Source organism: Rissa tridactyla, chromosome 21 (assembly GCF_028500815.1).
Source record: "Rissa tridactyla isolate bRisTri1 chromosome 21, bRisTri1.patW.cur.20221130, whole genome shotgun sequence".
Classification (NCBI taxonomy): Eukaryota; Metazoa; Chordata; class Aves; order Charadriiformes; family Laridae; genus Rissa; species Rissa tridactyla.
This window is the reverse complement of record NC_071486.1, coordinates 6,346,054-6,363,886: the sequence shown is the minus strand read 5'-3', so window position 1 is coordinate 6,363,886 and position 17,833 is coordinate 6,346,054. Positions and strand designations below refer to the sequence as shown.

Below are 17,833 nucleotides of genomic sequence, written 5' to 3'. Positions count from 1 at the left end.
GGAAAGGAGTTAGGTTAGTAAAACAAGTAGATAAGACCTCTTTCTGAGCTGTAATATTTAAAAAATAACTGGTTCGTATGAAAGGATATAAATTATCCAGCCTGGGATCATAAACAAACCTCTAGGTTTTGGGACTTATAAGAAAACTCTTGCTAGGGAAAACTCTTCCTCCTGTATCTACTGAGTGCACGTTTTATTCTGCTAAAACAGGGCTCACCATGTTTTTGTCCCTGTTACAAAGCGCACATTACATATTTGATTTTAATTCCATCCAAGATTCAAATTCTCGTTGTAAGTCTTCAAAAGATTGGGATAAACTGCTCACGGAGAATTTGTATCAGCTGCCAGAACTGTCAGGTTGGTATACCTTTTAAGAATACATTTATTACAGATTTGAACATTGCTACTGTAAACAAGCACCTGCCTTGTCTTATTCCTTTAGCTTCAACGGATTTGTCTTTCATATCTGCCAAAACATGGAATTATTCAGAACAAATCTTGGTTTACATAATATATATAAAATATTTTTAAAGTGAGATAATCTCATCCTCCTCTCCCAGATGTGTTCAGATTAAGACAGTGAACTTTCTCCGTTCTCTGCAGCACGTGTGACTCACTCTTCGGAGTGTGGTATGTATTTGTGTTTACACTCCCATGGAAACTGTATTTGTTCTCTGTACAGTAAAGCACATTACAGTGAAAGGGCCATTGATACTAGCATAGACAGCGACTTCATATTCACCACCAAAAATTGACTCCAAGCACTCTGCGCGTTCATTTTCCCTTCGAAAAAAAAAAAAGCTGGATTGCAATTTACAAGTAGCAAGTCTTTGGGGCAGCAGGATCTTCTTTGTTGCTTTAGTAATTGGCAAAGCCTTACATTTTTTTCCAGTGAGCCTGGTGCATGGAGTTGTTATAAATAATGATGATGGGGTCTCACAGTGCCCTCGTGTCAATGCCCTTCTGCTGAATGGATTTGGTTCCTTGTCAGGCATGTCCTTCAGAAGGATCCAGAAGAACTCCACAAATTTCAGATGAAATCTAAAGGATACAGGGGGGTCACTGCAGATGCACGTACAGAGGCAGCTACAGATAAAAGAAAGCAGACATCAGGCTATCGGTTCAGCTATTTCAAGTATACCAGTGGGAAGTGCCGGTAGTTCGCTTCTGTCTTTTTCCTCCAGATAAATAAAGATCAGCCCATTTTAATCTTAGATACACTTTTATACCAAGGTATGCTAAACTGTTTTTCAGCTCCTATGAACAGGATCTAGGTCACCAAAATGCAGCCAGCCGAGATGTAATCCAATAGTTCTTTAACACAAGACAGCACAGTGAATGCAGAAGGATTTCCCTGCCCTGGTACTTATTCCTGGCACTCCAGTGCAAGCAGAGGAATGTCAGGAGCTGGAATTCAGCTGGAGCAGGGTTAAAAGTTTTACTTTTGGGATGGGGGCATAGTGAGGTGGGGGCATGTCAGTAACTTTCAAGGCCGTAAGCTCAGAGACTGCATAGAATAAATTAGGCTTAATGGAAGAAATGGTCAGATTTTCAGGGGTAATTTATATCTTTATGCACAAATATAAAACGAGAATTACAGTTTTGACATTATATTCTTACCTATTTTGGCTGGATGTTTATGGCCCAGAGGGTTTAAACAAAGATGGATGCAATTCAGGTCATGCTGCAGCTCAAGTGGGAAGAAATTCTGAAAGGTTTGCCCTCAGTATGCAAGAAAGTAAAAATGAAAGAAAATTCAGCGATAACCACGCTTGTTAGTTCAGCAAAGGACAGTCACGTGAAAGCCCTGAGAAACCAGATCAATGAACTGAAAGACAACAAATGAGATAAGCCTTCAGCTGTGAAGGGATGGATGTTTTCTCAAATGGGAAGGAATGAGGCAGTTCCTCTAAGTGGAATATGCCACTCTGAAGGCGTATTCTATTTTTTGCCCAAGGATTTCAGTTTTTAATTTTATCCTGAAATAAGCCATGTAGCTTTCCACTTGAGGGTGTTTTATCCTCAGCTCTGTATTTTCTTGGAGACCTGATTTTCCACTGCACTGCACCATCTGCTCATGGTTTACACCACGGCAGAGTGGATGGAGTGCAGGGCCTGGCATGGAGTGTCGATGCTGCTTTGAACCAGCGTCTACATGGAAAAGAAAAGTGTTGCTTAGAAGGGAAATCCTAGTGAGAAAATATTTCAGATTTTTCTCTTCGTCTGCAAGTTCCCAGGAGTTTGGAGCACATGAATATTCTGGTCTTTTCTTTATTCTGTGCTCATAAACTCCTTTACCAGCCTCATAGGACGTGAGCAGCCTCGGAGGCTGAAAAATGGATCAAAAAGATGACCTTAACCAGAAGCCAAACAGAGGATGAAAACTCTTCCCTGTTCGTCTGCCAGCAGATCACACAGTTCAGTGTCTTGCAAGTGCTACAGGAGCTTTCTGGAACACAGCCTCTGCCAATTGCCACGTACATGTGCAGTTGGCCTCCTGAATGCTAGACGTGCTGGAAAATGGAATATTGTTTAACTTACATGTGATGCTTCAACCATCCATGTGTATCTTTTGTATCTGTCTTGTATTGGAATATTCAAAGTCCTGTGAAAAGCATCAGTTAAAACAAATTCAGGAATGCTATGATTTAAAAAAAATTACAGTATTGTAAAGAAAACGTTGGAGAGAGCATCCTGTGCCTGGCATAATCCCTGGTCTGATTTCATGCAGTTCTCCAAGATGCCAAAGCCGTAGTGCTCATCAGCAGTCTGCTTGTCTAGACACGGTAACCCCGGGAGAACAGAAGTCATTCCCGCTTGATGCCTGCTCTCAGTCTATTCCCTACCAAATGTAAAAGAATACCTAAAAATACTGTTGTTCAAAGCTGGCTTGGATAAATTAAGCTCATGGTCAGTTTTCAGCTCAAACCAGCTGAACCTAGGTCCATGTACTACAGATGTGAAGAGAAAATGCCATCATGTTTTAGCTTTGGTGCCATGCCACAAGGAGGAAGTGATGTCCGCATATTACTACTTTACAGAACTGAACTAATATAATAAATTATGAAAACATGGTACCAGTAGCAGAAAAGAAATAGAGGCCTTGAGCCACCCAAGCAACACAGAAACCTGGACTCGGAGACTGGGGCTCTTCTTGAACACGATCCTTGCCTGGGGCACAGAAAGAGGAAAGGGAAGTTGGGTCATTCCCTGTGCTATTAATAATTGGCGGAGGCAGGCGGTTCAGCTTGTAGTCTCCGCATGGTGCCATCTATTTGATTTTTTACCACTGACTGGCTGTTCAAACCTGCCATATGACACTTGATATGCTTGGGTAGGCTGGGGACAGACATACCCCAACCCTGGGCCACGGGGAACAACCAGCTGGCCAGCAAATCCAGCCAGATTTCAAGAAAAAAAATATAACTGGGCTAGTTGGCTTAGACTTTAAGAAAGACCGCAGACTGGCAGGTATCCCACTCACAGCATAGCACACCCCATTGGAAGTGATTAACTTTTTGATAAGGTCATTTCTGTAATACATTAATATGTTTACTGCCCCTTGTTCTACAGATCCTTGAAGAAAGATGCAATTTTCATGCTTCCTTAATAGATAGGAAATGGAAACCTTGAAATGAGTAGAGAGACAGGAAATTTGGACCAATAATAAAAGAGATGCTGGAAGGATCAATAAACGCTAACTCTAGAGCGTTTCCCAAACATACATGAAAGGGCAGATAGCAAATTTCTTATTTAAATTGGATTTCGACACAAAGGTCACCTTTCAAAAACACCAAGGCTGATTTCTACAAACAAACAAAATCCTACTACCAACTATAAAAAATGTTTTCCTTCAAAAAATAGACTTGGAAAGGCAGAGATTTTAGCCAGTCTTTGTCAATACTCAAATTTACAGGAAAAAGCAAGTAATTACGTTTTTCATCCTAAATGTGAAAACACAAAGTAGTATTTCTCATCCTATCAAGTTCTTTCCCATTGCAGAATGATTCAGACAAGCCTCGCTAACCCATTACAGGGGACTCGGTGTTTGTCATTTAAACAACACATTTTGCACATAAGCTGAGAATAATGCATATATATATATATATGAGAAATGCTGAAAAAGTCAAAGCCTTTCAAATTCAATACAGTTATAAAGTCTGATGATACAGAAGTGCCTGTGTTTTGTCCTGGCTCACATGTCCATCTGTTTGATTGCCTGTGGTGACAAGCAATAGCAGGGGTTGTTGATCTGAGGGGAAACAATCCAGCCCCTAGAGCTGAGCGCGCCCGTAGCAGTGACCACGTCCCGCCCGGCCGGGAAGTTCCCGGACGCTGCCGTGTTTGCAGACTGCTGTCGGCCGAAACGCTGCTTATAAAACACAGCGAGGAGAAAAGTGCTGTCCTGAAAAGAAATCCATGCTAAGAATTCCCAGCACCTGTTTCTTGCAGCGCTCTCAGCGTGTGCTCTTCCTGACAAAGGGCACTTTGACCACGGCACCGCCACGTGCGAAGGTCAGTGCTCGTGTTTGTGCCGGCGACCTGCGGCATCCCCCCGGGTGGCCAAGTGCCGCCTGGCCCCGGAGGGACGTGCCTTCACCCAGCCCAGCCCCCGGGCAGCACAAAACGGGACAAATCCCCAAATGGGTGGCGTTGCAAATTGTCGCGATTAAGGCCATGTAGGTTAATCCGTGCTTTTGTTGGGGTGGTCCCTCTCTGCACAGCACTTCGCAGCATCTAGACCACGACAAACCCAAACCGCCGAACTTCCCTGCCGGGCGGAGGGATGCTTCCCTGCACCCCCTCCCGCCCCACCGCCGGGACCGAGCGCCGCGCTCGCTGGGGCTCCCGCGCAAGAAGCCTCTGGCCGTCTGTGGCCTTCACCGGGGCTCCGGGGGCCAGCGGGGGCATGAGCCCCCCCCGCGTCCCCGCTCCCAGCCCCGCAGCCCGGCTGCGGACGGGCCGGGCTCTGCCCCGCCGGCAGCCACCGCCCCCGGTGCCGCCCCCCGGCCCCCCCGCCCCGCCGCGCTCCCCGCGCAGCGCCGGGCTGGCGGGGCCGCGCCGCGCCGGGCCATGGACCACCACCTGCGCCGGCTGAAGCAGGAGCTGGTAAGGGGGCGGTGGGCTGGGGGGTGTCCCTTCACCCCCACCCGCGGCCGGTCTCGCTGTGGCGGTGGCCGCGCGGGGGGGACACAGCCCCGGGGACGGGGGTGGGGGGGGCTCCGCCGCGGGACGGCAGGTCCCGGCCGCATCCAGCCCCCGCCCCGCCGGGGAGGTGCGGGGTCCCCCCGCCGCTGCTCCCCCCCGCACGGCCGCGGGTCGGGCGGCGGGTCTGAGCCCCCCGCCCGGTGCCGCCGGTCCCTTCGGCTGCGAGAGAGAAATAACAGCGCACGGCGGGCTCCGGGGCGTGCGGGGGCTCTAGAGAAAAGATGCCGGCAAGGACCAGAAATCAGAGCAGCAGTGACAGAAATGTCCGATACGAATAAGTTTCCGAGAATCAAAATGATGTAAAGGCAGCGCGCGCTTGCCACCGCCAGTCCCCTCCGCGAATACTTCTGCTTTAATAGGAACGCCTTTGTCATAAACCAGCAGCGTTTTCTCCCTCCTCCCGCTCCCGCTCAGGTGGTAACCTCACTCCCTGAACTTGCTTGGGCTTGTCCACAGCCAGAAGGTATTGCTGGTACAGCGGGGGCTGGCGGGGGTGGGCTGGGGGGCAGAGCCCGCACTTCCCAAAGCGGGTCCCGGCGCTCGGTCTGGCCGGGAGCAGGCGTTGTGCAGATAAATAGATAATGAGAACAAAAGGGGAAGACAAGGCAGAGCAGAATCGGGTGGGTGAAGTTTCTGCACGCACAAAAGCTTCCCGGTTTCAGACTTAATGGGATGTTGATTTCAGCTGGTATTTGTGCGAACTGGCGTTGTACAAAATGGGCTCATATACGGTATTGCCATCCTGCCTGCATTACAGGGAACGTTTCGCTTGTAAGCAACACCATCCGAGTCGATACAGAGCCACGCAAAGTCCCAGCTGAGCCCAGGGCAGATGAGGGACTCGCTGTTGCGCCTGGATCCCGCAGATGGGACGTGGCTGGTGACCCCTCGGGCTCGGGCAGCAGCGCTTTACTCTGAATAAATGTGGCAGCAAACAGGGACATTGAACCTGCTGGCATTACCGGTGTTTCCCGAGCAAACTGAGGAGCTGGAGGACAAACTAAAACAAAGGGAAATGAGAGTCACTGGTGTTCTCTACGCTGGGTGTGATGAATGAAATACAAACTGTAGACCAGGGCACGTACCTTATAATCTGGAAGATCTTTAATATCTGAATAAGTTGGAAGGTGAGATGGCTAAAACCAGTAACTTTCACAAAAGGCGTGCTTAGAATAAGGTTCCTAAACCTGTGTTTTCTTTTCTAAACAAATCAGTTTCTTATCTGAGCAGTATTTTTTTATATAAGCCTAAACATTGCATCTTTACTTGGGAGTGTAAAACATGCCTATATTGTAGCGCACAACATAACTTCTTAAGAATTTGAATATATTCAAAAGGAAGGCAGGTCCCTCACAGTTAACGTGAAAAGTAAAAAATACTTAGAAAATTCTGGTTTTGTTCATACCCTTATTATAATGGAGTAATAGATTTTTTTAATTGAAAAAACATGACAATTTTTATTACATTACTAAACCAAGACCTTAGCCTGGCAAAGATTTATGTATGTGCTGGGCTTAAAAAACAGGGAAGGGGCAGTTTTCACCTTCAGTAGGACTTCTCGTGATTTAACTGGGAGTAGCCTTGGTCTTCATACATTTGGTTTTTACTAGTCACATTCTTTTCCACCTCCCACCCCCTAATTTTTGTTACTCAGACTTAAAAACTTACTTTAACAACAAATTCTGCGGGTGTCAGAGCGCAGCCCTGGGGCTGTGTGCGCACAGCGGTGCCAGACAGCCCGCGGGGTGGGACAGCGGGAGAGACCCTCTGCCCTGCAGTGCCATCGGAAAGGGTTCCTTCCATCGGCAGCGTCAGTGAGCTGCAGATCGCATTTAGTGGAGGTAGGGGGACCGTATTAATTAAAACAACCATAAATGATATCCTGAGCCATAACAGCTTTTAAAAATCAATACTGTCAAGATAGCCTGGAATTAAAATAGATTAATGTTTCTTTAAAGACCAGCAAGCAGTGCGATAGACAGCTGGGACCATCTGCATTGAATGGTGAGTGGGAACTGAACCTCTTGACCCTGCAGCTTCACCACGTTCTTCATTCCGGGGCAGGTCATGCCTCCAGACGTTAAATGCACCAGAACCGAGACTCATGCGGGAGGAATGGTGGGAAGGACTTGGCCAGATCGAGACAATGAGCCGCCCTGTGCGTGGCTAAACGGGAGCCCAGTCCCAGGGCACTGGTGGGAATCCAGAAACCCCGTGGTTTGCATGATGTGGAAGGAGCAGCTCTGTCGGGTGGGAGGCACTGCTGGGCCGCAGGGGGGTCGTGCAGGGAAGTTCTGCAAAAACACCCTGTTTGAGGAGCCAGGTTTGCCGAGGCTGGTCCGTGTAACACATGAAAGAGGCCGTTCGATTAGCAGAGGTTTAGTTTGTCTCCTTGTAAACCACTGCAGCCTTCAGCTGGTTTTCAGGAGGGGTTTTCTCAAAAAAGAGCGGATGTTGGCACAGCTCCCGGTTCCCAAGGAAAGGTTATCTTCGAGTGCAACTCTATCCCTAACCAGTGTGGGATTCAAGGATTACAGCTCTGATATTTCTCCTGCTTTGTGTATTAAAAACATATTTAAATACCCGTGTGCTTGGTTTGGGCTGCTGGTGCACCAGAAATTCCAGCACGGAGCCCGGGCACTGAGGCCACACTGCGCTTTGCCGGACAAGGCACAGATGAGCTTGGGTCCGGGCTGCTTGCACCGGTCTTTGCATTCCCGCTGGGAAAGCTCTGCCGTGGCTCCCGAGGATCAATCTGACCTGTTTCAGTCAATGAGAGATCTCCTATTCCAGTCGCATGTTTTCCATTGTAAGCTGATAGTTTCTGGCATGTGTGGTGTCCCTTTGATTGGAATTCATTCAGAAGCTTCCACAAGCGAATGCTTCGCGGCCAGGAGAGCCTCAGCTGACACAGCCGTTCCTCCCAGCTGGCTGCGGCATCGGGGCAGCTCTCGGTCCGATCCATTCCAAAGCCACAGTCACCGTCCCGGTGCTGGCACCAGCCTGTGGAGCCGTTCTGAACAAGCCGCGCCAGCTCTCGGCACCTCAGCCTCTGTATGTAGAAAATACAGACCACGTTGTTCACCTCCTCTGTAAAGCCCCCGGAGATTTACAGACACAGTGTGGTTTGTGAGAATGTACGGTGCTGGTTTGTAGGTATGATCTTGGAATAAGTTGTGCTTCTCCACCCCTTCTCTCATCTGTCCTTTGTATGACAGTCATGAAATGTGCCACAGAGCTTGTGAATCTCCCATTAATGCAATTAATCCTGATACTGAAAGTCCTCTTGACTTTATTGGCTGGATTCGGAGTCTGCAAACATCATTCTGAGGCACAGAAATATGATGTCTGCTTTCCGAGTTACAGAATGTTATCACAGCTGAAAGATCAGATTTAACAAGAATTGTCTTGCTCAGGGATTAGCAGAGAGGAATTTCATTTCCGTGTCTCACGCTGCAGATGGCATTACCTCTGTAAACTTTCTGACACGGGGATTGTTTGCATTTATACATAGCAACATCAGCATACACACCATGGGACTGGGGGTTCGAGGCTCTTCTACAGTAAGAATAAATCACTTCTTATCTAGCTAGGGACTGGTGGGTTCATGGGGCAGATTTATCTTCCACTTGGGGTTTGTATGGCTGTAACGGGCGAGGGGTCACAGTCAAGTTAGCTGTAGTTGTAACTTTAATTTCCATGTTTTGGTCTTTGTTGAGGAATCCAGGATATTTCTGGGTTTTCTGTTGCTTTTTTCTAGGAGGAAGAGTATTAAAGTAGGTATTTAAAATAAACTCCATCACTCTGACTCGAACTTTTGGATGTTCTCCCTCCACATTCATCATAAATGCATCAAATTATTGAGTCTGATAGAGTCCGGCTTCCTTCTTACATTAATTTATGTCCTGGTAGACAGTGTTTCTTGCTATGAATATCTTGCAGGAATAGAACATTTGGTCTGAGTGAAAAATACAGCCAATTATTTTTCTCTGTCTCACACTGGGTCCTATTCCGGTAACTGTGTCATGCTGGAGGAGGAGTCTGCTGCGTTTTCATCACTGCTGTTTCTGACGGGGCAGCTCTTGTGATTTGCAGCAGGGTAAGGCATAAATGACAGACCTGAAGGGCCAACGTCACCGCTCACTCCAACATGTGGAAACACACAGCTCCATTTGTGTCTCTGCCCATAAAATGGTGCCTTTAAGGGTGGCTTTACCCATCGCCGCTGGAGATGGCGTTAGAAACTTGGGGGGTTATCGCAGAATCTCGTTCCTTGGTGCTGCCTTCAGGGAAGGTGCAAAGGAGTAACTTGACAGCGGATGTCCTGTCACATATAACCGGGGGAGAGAAAAAGCAGTCATGGGCTTTGTTCGCTGGTTTATTTCCGAGGAGGCTCCTAAAGATGACATGGATTTTTTTAGGCTCCCAGCTGCATGTATTCAGGAGCGTTGAGGACCAGATCCCCCGGTGAAGCAGACCACTGGGCTGGAAGTTGACACTTTGAACCATCACCTTCAATGGTCACTCTGTACATTGTGGCTTGTGGTCTGTCTTATCCCCGGGTTATGAGTAAAAGCCTGTAGGTCGAAGCTCTTTTTGGTCCATTTATTTCCTGGTTGGAGGGAATGGATTTTCTAATTTGACTTTAAAAGTAGCAAGTGTGATTGGGAGACACACAACAATATCATTGCAATGGACAGGAAGGCAATTGAGTAAGGAAGATAGTTAATTGAGTGATGTGAACCACGTCTTTTGTGGTTAACATCTGTTTAAGATCTATTTAAACTATTGGAAAAAAAAAATCTTTCGTAAAGTTCCAGCATCCTTCCTCTTTCAGATAAATTGTGAGCTCACCATTAGCATCCTTATTTATGCCTAAAATACTCTGGAAAGACAAGAGGTAAGAAAGAGACTTGAAATTCTTATGATAAAACGCAAAGACAAAAAGAAGATTGCAGGCCCTTGGTGTCCATCAAGGGAAGGAAAAGGGGCAACACGAGGCTGGGAAGCAGCTCTCCGGGCCCTGCCATGCGCTCCAAAGAGTTATGCCCAGCCACAATTGCAGGCTCGCTGAAGATTAATCTAGTTAGTGACCCAAAGGAAAACACGCAAACAATATGATCAGCTCAGCAGTTCTAAAATAATTTTGGTCTCTATTATGTCATCCTCTTTAAATACCAATTGTTTGTTGCTGGTTCTGTCGCCTATCAGCACTATTATTAAGAACTGCTATTTGCCATTTGTTCTTTCCTGTCCTCTTAGCAATAACTTCCTCTCTCTGCGTTTCTTCTACCTTAGAGCTGGACATCTGTCTTCCTCCTCATGGCAACAAACACGCTCAGAGCTCTTCTTTCAGGTTCTCTCTGCTCGGCTGACGCCGTGCTGCGTTGGCTGGCTTTTTCCTTTCCTCCCGTCAGCATCACAAAGCTGCTGCCGTCCCGCGCTGGCCAGATGCGCGGGTGGGCTGGGAATTCCCACAGCCGGGGCTGGAGGGCACTGATGGGATCTGGGTTCTGAGAACTCGGCGAATGTAGATGCTGATAGGAAAACAGCAGTTCCCAAAGCGGGTTAAAAAAGTTACTTATTTACCTGTGAACTGGGAAGCAACAAGTGAAATCTCCCTTATTTGTAGTCTGGGGAATTTGGGTTTGAATGTGATAAAATGCCGGTAGCTGCTAGGGGATGTTCCTTGGGCGAGTTGCGCGCCTGCTGTGTTAATCAGTGGTGGGAGATCATTGATTTATAAACTATGTAAACCATTTGCGGTTGTAGTTCTGGGAATAAGTGTTTGGAAGAAATCATTAAGGTGGCATGGCTTACAAAGTGACCGGTACCTTTGCTACTCAGAGTGGTAGATTTCCAGTGTAAAAAAATTCCATATTTGAACTCTGCCAGTTTTGCGAGATGCTTGCTGTTTGTTTGGGGTTTTTTCCCCGCTGATGTTGAATATTCCTCAATGATCATTTGAAAGGGTTTGGGAAGCTTTTGAATTTTACATTCCAGTTTTCAGTGTTCGGGGTGACTGTAGTTGCAGCAAGCTTTGCATGGGAGAAGCGCTCAGCCAGAGCTGCCCTGCTCATGCCTTCCCCGGAGTGATCTGCAGGTAATACCTTACTGCTGGAGGAGAAGTGTTCACCATCAGAGCCCGAATCCCAGCCACGGAAGTGGAACACGCACGTCACGACTGTGCTCGGCCCTGCGTGTACTTGTTTTGCTATAAAAGGCATCTGTGTTGGCTTGTTCAGAATTAGACTAAAAAACTTTTTCATGCCAATTTTTTAGGGACTGCAAAAGTTTCAGGAATAATAATGAGATGCAATTCGAGGCATCTGATTTTTAACCCTTTCACAAATTTGAACATCAGCAAGTTGTCGTAGTTCTAATTTGGCTTTTCTGGGAAGCAGAGGTACCAAACAACCACTTGTATTGAAGCACAAAGTGTCCCAAATTAGGCACCTGGAGTCCCATGAAATGCCCCTTGGGCAGGGACCAGCGGGCACAGGGAGGGAGGATGCTGATGAGCAAGACCTGTGCTCCACCCGAAGTCCTGCAGCGAATGCGGTTTCCCCTGCGCTCTGCTCTGCAGCGTGCCTGAGCGCGGGGCTGGTTCAGCGACAGGTTTGGGATTTGCAGCTCTCAAACACGCACAGTTGAGAGCATCTCCTGAGGGGCCCTGGTGCCCGGCGTACGTAAGGTCACTTGCGTAACCCCAGCAATACGGTCGGGGTCTCTGGGGTTTTGTGTCACATTCACGCTCTGTTTGGAATCGCACTTTAGTTCATCACAAATTCCAGTTCCTTCTACATGAAGCGTGTGACCACAGAGCCAGCGAGGCTACGAGGGGTGTCCCTTCAGCCCCGAGTTCCCATCCCCTGGCGGTCAGAGCATCTCTTTGACCTCCAGCCCAATCTGCTGGATTATGCGCAGCAACTTTTTCCTCCAGCAGCCCAGATGGGTCAATCTTGAACCTTCGCCAGGGTGGTGGTCTCTCTTCCGGGGGAGATGATTGTTCCTTTTCCGGAAAGTCTCAGAGAAGCCAGTCTGAGCTTGGGAGAACTGAGATATTGGCAAAGAGGAGAGTTACACCCTGGGGAAGAAACTTCCCTTTTTTTTTTTTTTTTTTTTTTTTTTTTTTTCCTCCTCTCCAGGGTGAGTACTCTTAATTACCACAGGGTAATTACTAGTGGATGAAATCCAAGCCCCTGCGGACTGTTTGGTCACCAGGCAGTGACTTCACTTTGGGCTGGGTTTCACTCCCTCTTCAATTCTGCAAAAGACTGAACAGGTACCGTGAGGAGCAAAAGATAAAGCAGAGGAGGTTGTTTGCTTTGTTTTTTAAATAGCACAACCTGAAGCTTTAGCAGTGTTTGTAAGCAGAGTTAAAACCCTCAGGATCTTTAAAACTCTTGTTGCTGGTGGGATTCACGTATCCAGCGGGACAGCGAGGCCGAGCAGGATTTGTCCCACCCCAAAGCCAGTTGCCGAAGCCAGACAGACGAGTCTTGTCCCCAAAGTGCCCGTTTGGAGGGGGGCGTCTCAGCCCAGCCCTGGGCATCGGGAGAAGTGTCCAAATCTTGGAGCCGTTTCTGGGAAGGGTCTCCCCAGGTGAGAACGTCTCCCCTCCTCCTCCAGTGGCTCGGCAGAACCAGCTCATTTGTTCAGAAGGAAAACGCTGGAGCCTGAGCTTTTGGGGCTCAGGCCTTGTCTTGTCGGGAGGAGACGGGACCTGCCTGTGAGAGACGACCCCTCTGACGATAAATGCTGCCTATGAAATTTTAATGCTTAATAGAGCCTTGCTGGCTGCGGCATGCATGGTAATGATACCACCCATCATGGGGGAGTTAATTGAATCAATGAGGTGAACAGCGGAGCCGCCCAGCATATGCCGAGGGTTTGACCAGCCCAGTCGTTTCCGCGGGACCCTCGTCACGCCACGCCGTGATTACAGCGCTCGCCCGCCAGGGGATTTGGTGGGAAGCGGCCAATGAGGGGCCGGGCTGGCTCCAAATCCAGCTTTTTCAAAGCCCCAGATAAAACAGACTGCCATTAATAAGGCGAGAAAGGTTAGGAGGAGAAGCATTACAGCAAATCTGGAGAGGTAAGGTGATAGTTTTGTCTCAGGCTTGTAGAGCATATGGCCCCAGCTTTTGCACGGGTAACCCAAGAGCTCGCTTCATCTCTAAGTGGGGCACTATTTGCATGTCTGCAGAAGTAGAGGTTTATTTGCTGATGCTAAAAAATTTGATAGCTGGAGGCACTTGATAGTGTAATCAGGAAGCTAAACAGATTTTCTATGTCTTCCTAGATTGCGTGCTCATTCTGGGTGATAAATAACTTTCCTGGGAGTGAAGCTCTGAAAAATCATAACCTGCCGGCTAGTTTTAGGTTCTGGGTGTTTGAAATGGAGACTTGTGGTCAGAAACCGTTGAGGAGCTTTCCACTTGTGGAGCTGGATTGGTATAGAAGATCTAATGTTTTCATGACTGCTCTTTCTCACGGCTCAGATCCCCGTACAGAAATGGAAATAGAGCAAGTAATTGAACTGGCTTAATTAAAATGGAGAGGTGAAAGAGTAAAGTTTGATAACATAAAGCTGAACATAAGATGCAGCTGTCCTTTTTCACCCTAAGCTTGAGATCTGTTGCTGTACAAAAATTGTGACGAGCCTTTTAAACTGTTTATGACAGTGTGGGCTGAAGCGTTCCCTAGACAGGGGTAATCTCTTCTGCAAACCACCTTACATCAACGTGACATGTCTTCACCTCCAGCCCTGCCATCCCCTGCTGTTCTCCCCCTCTCCTTCCCATCCCCGCTCCCCCTCCCTGCGAAAAAAAAAAAGAAGTGGCAGCTGTTGGAAAGTATAGCCCATTTGTTTTATGATGCCGCTTTGGGAATATGAGCCAGATCCTACATGAGAGAGAGAAAGCAACAGAGCGAAAGAGAAGAGGGGGAGTTTAGAAGCTCCGGAAAATAACTTGCTTATTTTAAGTCTAGCATAGAAAGCTAAACCTTTATAGCAAGGTTCAGGGATAAAGCAGAACGGCTACTAACGGTCCTAGCTTGGATTGCTAGTTTAATGTAAGTAATTTTAGAGTTTGTTCGTTGATTTGTCCAAAATTTGAAGTGCATTGAAATGTCTTTGTCCTCTAGTGAGAGGTGCCTGCAAGGAGGGTATTAAGATCTGAAGATGTGTTATATAGTAACGGTGTGATTCTTATTGGGCTTTATTTTTAATTTACTTTAGCACTTAAGGTAAAGAAACAAGGTTCTCCATGGAAGACACTTCTGCTCATTATTCTGACTCCTGATTTCAGTTAGTTACAGGGCACAGAAGACACAAAAGAAGAATATGCTAAAACTGGCAGCAGCCAAAACCATTCATAGTTCTGCAGCTTGGGTTGCTGCCAAGCAATTGGTGGAAACTCAAACTAACTATTTTTGTTGTCAGGTCAAAAAATCCACTCCTCCTTGTCAGCTTCTTTTGTTCCTAGAGGGAAGCTCCTAGGAAAATCTAGGAATTGCTGTTCCATGAAACGGATGTACTACAGGTAGGATGCATCTAGAATGTGGTCAGTAGAAGAGGCAGTGTTTCAGGATGTTTCCTGCCCTTTGGTCACAATTTTCTTGCTCTCTCCTGGGGACACTGACTCCATCTCTGCTTCCTTCCCTCCGCAGCTATCCATGAAGGAGGTCGGAGACGGGCTGCACGAGCAGATGAACTGTATGATGGGTGCCCTGCAGGAGCTGAAACTCCTCCAGGTGCAGACAGCGTTGGAGCAGCTGGACATCTCAGGGAGCCGAAGCGCTGTGTCTGGCGCTGAGCAGCGCCAGTGCTGCCAAAGCAGCCGGGAGGTGCCCGGGGTCCGGCGGGACGAGCGGCTGCGGCGGGAGGCATCGCTGGAGGAGCGGAGCCCCACGTCCCTCGCGTGTGCCGTGCCACGGCCAGTGGGTTTGTCCCCTCCCGCTGGGATCCCAGAGGGCAGCCACCTTAGAGACACCCCCTCCTCCTTCAGGAGCCTCTGCGGTGAGGATGTTTGTCACCCAAAAGGACACTCCTCCATGTCAATCAGAGCAGAGCATGTCCGCCCAAGGACATTCGAGCCCAGTAGCCAGGGCACAGCTGGAGGGTGGCCAGCATGCCGGGAGTGCCGGGGATGCGATGATGGCCATGACTGGACATCCTCCCTAATGTCCCAGAGCAGGAATCGGCAGCCGCTGGTCTTGGGGGATAACATCTTCGCAGACTTGGTTGGGAACTGGTTGGATCTGCCAGAGCTGGATAAGAAGGGGGAGCAGAGCGAGGAGTCTCTGTCCTTGAGCAGATCCCAGGAGCTCTGCAGGAAGTTCTCCCTCACAGCCAACATCTTCAAGAAGTTCCTGAGGAGCGTTCGGCCAGACCGAGACAGGCTTCTCAAGGAGAAACCTTGCTGGCTTCCGCCCGAAGACAAACAGCCCCAAATTTCTAAGAGACCCAAAAAATTGAACAAACTCAAGGGGACATTTTACTTCCCACTTCATGGGAACATCCAGAACCATCACAGCAAAGCAGAGAGGTGCCCAAAGGCAGAAAGCATTAGTGAGAAGCCCAGAACTGGCACCAAAAAAGTCCCCGATACCATAGACTACACCCAGTCTGGGTTTGACATCAATACAGCCGTTTGGGTCTGAGTTTGTCGGTGTTCTCTGCTCTGCCGAGCATTTGTTTCACACTGGAGAGGAGCTGGAGGCCGTACACATCTTCAGGAGACCCCTGCGCTGTCAACATGGACTGAGATGAGAGACAAGTCTGCTGCAAGCGTGCTGTGGGCTTCAGTCGCCTGCAAGAGGCATTTTCCACAGAACTACAGCTCCAGGGGCAGTCTGAGCAGCAGCTGCTGCAGCTCCACGTGGGGGGACTTTGGGGGACCGATATTTGCAAAAATAATCAGAATCTTCAGCAGCTTTAGGGTGCGTGGTGCCACAGATGACCAGCTCCTGGAGCCTGGCTTCTGATCGCCATTTCAGGCCCATTCCATCATCTCTAGTTAAAGCAGCTGCAGCACAAAATTCACTGTGTGCATGTGTGTGTGAGTGTGCAAATATATGTATAGTTTTTTAAAAAAGTCTATTCCTGCTTGTGTGCACTTAAAGCTGGGTTATAAACCAGGCAAGTCAAGCGTTGTACCTGAAGCACTTGTTATTTAAAATAGAAAGAACTAAGTCTGAATTTCTAAGACTTGAGCAGTTGCTAAGCAGGGGTGTCGAACCCCAGCTTTGCTGCGTTTCGGCTGTGGGTTTTTTCCCCCAAAACGGCACCTCCATTGCGCTCCCAGCATCTCTCCTTCCCCTGCAGTTGAACCCGTAGGACACAAGGCTCCTTCCATGGAAGTTTGTGACCCTCAAGCTCTCGGTGGGTTTCGCTTCTCTCCCCATGCCCTTCTCCCCACCGGATCCAGCGTTGCAGAAGTTTATTGTTGATGTTGCACCGAGATACGAAGTTGCAACAGACCTTTGTTGTTGTTGTTTCCTATTGCTGTTGTGTACAAACTCCTCTTGACAGAGCCAAGTTCTTCAGTGTCCGGCTCTCCGAGAGTTACCAATAAAGTGGTGTCAGTCTCCAGTGTGCCGTGTGGCCATCTCCGTCCTGGGGCCACCCTCAGTCCCCCTTGTCTCCAGCCCAGAACCTTCTGGGTTTTCACCGTCGTGGAACCCCAGCCGAGCCAGCATGAAGGCTCTGCTGGCAGGGTCGGAGCCGGGAGCACACGCGGGCTGTGTCAGCCTCTTCCCAGCCGGGACCGGGGAGTCTGGGGAGCAGCCAGGAGAGTTTCCATTCAAGGACAGGTGATAAATCATGGCAGGGAGAAGAGCTGCAGCCAGAGCTCCCTGCCAGGGTCCCAGCGCTGCTCTGGAGGCACGTCCCTGAGAGCCCTCAGGTAACGCTGCAATGTCCATCTTCCTCCCCCAGCACAGGGAAGGGCAGAGGGAGAGGTGTTTGGGGGAAAAACTGCTGCTGAAGAAAGCCATGCAGTCCTCAGCTCGTGGAGGGGACAGGGTCATGCAGGCCCTGCCACGGCCTCATGCCCACCATAAGCCCTCTCCTCCCTGTCCCCAGGAGCTAAACGAGACCGGGGTGAGTCCCCAGCAGCTCCGTGAGCCCTGGTGCGGACGCAGCGCAGAGCTGTTGATTGCGTTGCAGCCCCCCGTTTCCATTAGCCGAGTCCCAGCAGATGCTCCGTGGGCGCAGCAGTGTTGTGTTGCAAAAACCTGTTCCACTCACTCCAAGTTTAGGAAGGGCTTATGTGCCAGCAGTAGTATTTTTTTTTTTTAAACATGCAATCCTATTCCTGTTGTAACTTCCCAAGGCAGAGAGGCCAGCAGAGCAGAGGCATGGAGGGAGATTTTTTTTTTTCCCCTTGCAAATTAAATATAGGCACAAGACAAGCCCCGTTTCTGCCCATACAAGGAGAGGAGTGGGTCAGCATCTGACAGTGACGCTCAGCACTTTTTCAGGAACCTGAGTTGCAAGCAAGCTTTTGTTTTCCTCCTCGTAAACTTTAGGTCTGGTTGTTTTTCCCCGTCTTCATTTCCCTGAATGCTGAAAGGCTGTTTCTGAAGCATTTTCTTTTCCTCCTCTTTTATCAGTTGT

The 17,833-nt window shown here is 48.6% G+C and overlaps 1 protein-coding gene across 4 annotated transcripts; it reads left to right on the top strand.

The window, feature by feature from the left end:
* The first annotated feature begins 4,310 nt into the window (after positions 1 to 4,310).
* Positions 4,311 to 16,802, top strand: INKA2 (inka box actin regulator 2). 4 transcript variants are annotated; one of them, XM_054181574.1, is made up of 2 exons: positions 4,311 to 4,515; positions 14,884 to 16,802. In XM_054181574.1, the coding sequence occupies exons 1-2, from the start codon at positions 4,420 to 4,422 to the stop codon at positions 15,874 to 15,876; spliced, it is 1,089 nt and encodes a 362-aa protein (XP_054037549.1). In that variant the 5' UTR covers positions 4,311 to 4,419; the 3' UTR covers positions 15,877 to 16,802. The 4 variants fall into 4 exon arrangements, with proteins under 4 accessions (XP_054037549.1, XP_054037550.1, XP_054037552.1 ...); XM_054181575.1 differs by lacking the exon at positions 4,311 to 4,515 and adding an exon at positions 5,020 to 5,109; XM_054181577.1 differs by lacking the exon at positions 4,311 to 4,515 and adding an exon at positions 12,775 to 13,306.
* The last annotated feature ends 1,031 nt before the right edge of the window (positions 16,803 to 17,833 follow it).